This window comes from Tupaia chinensis, unplaced genomic scaffold (assembly GCF_000334495.1).
Source record: "Tupaia chinensis unplaced genomic scaffold, TupChi_1.0 Scaffold000625_1, whole genome shotgun sequence".
NCBI lineage: Eukaryota > Metazoa > Chordata > Mammalia > Scandentia > Tupaiidae > Tupaia > Tupaia belangeri.
Genome location: NW_006160145.1, coordinates 1096439 through 1099042, shown reverse-complemented (window position 1 = coordinate 1099042; position 2604 = coordinate 1096439). Strand labels below are relative to the sequence as shown.

Genomic DNA, 2604 nt, shown 5'->3' with positions numbered 1-2604 from the left:
GGAAAGAGCCATGCAGAAATGCCTTCTCCATTTCTCCATTCTGTCTGGATTTGGGACACACATGCACACACACTCGGCATGTTTCTCAAGTCAATGGGCTGAATCGTGGGGTTAGTCACGTGGGATCTGGCTGCCTCACTTTGAGGGTATATGAGGAACACTACAGACCCACTAATTATTTACCACCAGCAAAAATCAGACAAAATAACAGCCATGTTTAAGCAGTTCCATAAAGTCGATTGAAATGGGATTCCATTATAAGCCAAAAGGATAGAATTAAAAGCACATGCATGCACGACCCCGGCAGGTTCTTGCCTGGCTGAGCAATGGCCTGGCTCTTAGGGGCTGCCCAGGCTCCTTGTACTCGGGCTTGACGTCGTTTGTTCTCCATGTTGACTAAAAAAGACTTCTGCTCTGAGCTTTCAGAAGATTTTGTTCCTGTTCACCACGGCATCTTGTATTAAAAAAAAAAAAAGAAAAAGTGCTTTTAGTTAGGATTGTGAGAGCTTGGGCTATTAAAGGGACTAAGGGGTAAATATCCTTTCAGGCAAAAGAGCTGACTCGTTAGCAATCAGAGCCTCTATAGCAAATCAATTTCTGTTATTCCAACATCAGACAGAAAGTCAAGCAGTCCACTAAGTTACTTGGGGCTGCAATGTTTCTCTTTTGTGATCTTACCATAATATGAAAGGTCTTCCAAAGTTCATAGAAAGTGCATGTTATGACAAAACAGTGCATAGACTTCACGTTTGGGCACCAATATAAACTGATACTTTAATTCCACCTCCCATGACCTTTTGAAACTACCCTTGCACCCTTCTTCCACAAGTGCATGTTAAGAAACTCTAATACCAGGACATGTCATAAACCACATGACCCTTTTTTTGTCCATAAGAGAAAAAGATATGAAAATTCTTGCACTCCCATTTTCACCTATACGGACAATGAAAATTAGGTTTCGACTCTGTTTCTAAACACATTTCCATCACCGCTAGCTGCAACACACTTCGCTGGGAGTTTGCTAGAAACACTCCTGGCCCACCTCCATAAGGTCTGATTTAGGATGGATATAGGTACTGTCTTTATAACAGGCAGTGCAGGAGGGGTAATATGAGGGACAAGAACGTCTGACGACTCACCCAAGGTCACTCAGACATCAATAGGTAGGTAGATTAACATTTGAATTTTATTAAGTTCCAGTCTTCAGCTAACTGAAAGTTTACCTGGTAATGGCTGGTAGCACTTATCTGACATGTGTACCAAGAAGAATTTAGCTCACAATGAGAATCGTAGCAAGCCCAGCTACAAAAAACAAAAACAAGGAAGATTGAGGTCTCAAGGTCGAAACCTAGGATCCATTTCTCTCTGGGTCTAAGCAAGCATCACATATCAAGTTCTCCAAGGGTGACAAGCTCATTTTACAGCCTGTTTAGCCTACATCCCCAGACTTTCTGATTCAATACAGTTGACCCAAGAATCAAAGTTTAACAAATTCCCCCAGGTGATAAGCATATAAATTTCATTTAATGGGTAGAAAGACGACAAAGGCTGCTAACCGCCCAGAATTAAAACAGAATCAGATACCATTCTCCAGTGCCATCGATGTGTGCAAGGAGTCCCCGTTTGGAATACTCTCTCGACTGAGGTCTTCTAAGCTTACCACAATTCGCTTTAGTTCCCAGGGGGGCCGTGACTTGCTCACCTTCTGGCTGCGATCGCGGGGAGCTATGCGTTATTTGTCAGGGGGCGATTGTTGAAAATACAGATTCCAGAGCCCTTCCCCAGACCTCCTCAATTTGTGGAGTCCCAGAATCTGTTCGTCCACGCCATCGGCCACCCCGGGGACTTTTATCAGTGAAGCTTGAGGACCGAGCTGCAGTACGGAGAACAAAGACTCTGGCACTAGCCAGAATTCGCTTTGAATCCAGACCCGTCGCTTCCCAGCTGTCGGACGTGCAGCAAATGCTTTCACCTTTCCGAGTCCAGCTTCTTCCTCAGCGAACAGGGGACTCAGGACACCTGCCACACGGCTTAGGTATGGAACAAGGGAGCCTCTCAGAGGACGAAGCCTCGTCCCGGACAAGGGTCAGCTCTTTTCCCCCACTCAGACCCTTCTCCTCCAGGATGAGGCCCTGGAGGTCGCCCGGGAAGGGACCTCGGTGGTGGCCCTCGGCGGCAAGTCGGGAGAACGCACCTTCTGGCGGAGCCAGGCGCTCAGTCCCTCTGCCCGGTAGCGACCCCCGCCGCCTCGGACCCGCCCTGCCGCCAGTGGCCCGGGGACCCTTAAGACTGAAGCACCGACTCCAGCAACGTCCAACCACAGGCCGCCGAGACAGGCACTTCCTCCTGACGTCACGCGCCGCTGCCGCCGCCGCTTCCGGTGCACCACCTGGCGTCCGGGCAGCCCCTCATCCCCGGCGCCGGGAGGGCTGACTTGGCAGGTGTCGGTGCGTGGACGGCGCTGGGAGGTTAGGACACGGATTGAGGGTGCAGTGGAGCCATGTGAGGGGCCGGCAGGCAGGAGGCGGGGAAGAAGACTTGCCTCCTAGGCCGAGATCCCGCCCCTGGGACTGCAGAAGTCCGAGTGACGGCATCCTCGGTCCG

At 49.8% G+C, this 2604-nt stretch overlaps 1 protein-coding gene across 1 annotated transcript in view; it reads right to left on the bottom strand.

Annotated features, from left to right (window-relative positions):
- Positions 1-2286, bottom strand: part of ALKBH3 (alkB homolog 3, alpha-ketoglutarate dependent dioxygenase) — a gene marked incomplete in the record, with an annotated part of 48606 nt that extends 46320 nt beyond the window's left edge. The window contains 3 exon segments of the mRNA XM_027775999.1: positions 316-454; positions 1224-1302; positions 1703-2286. Of these exon segments, the coding sequence (XP_027631800.1) occupies positions 316-391 (76 nt within the window).
- Between the last annotated feature and the right edge of the window lie 318 nt (positions 2287-2604).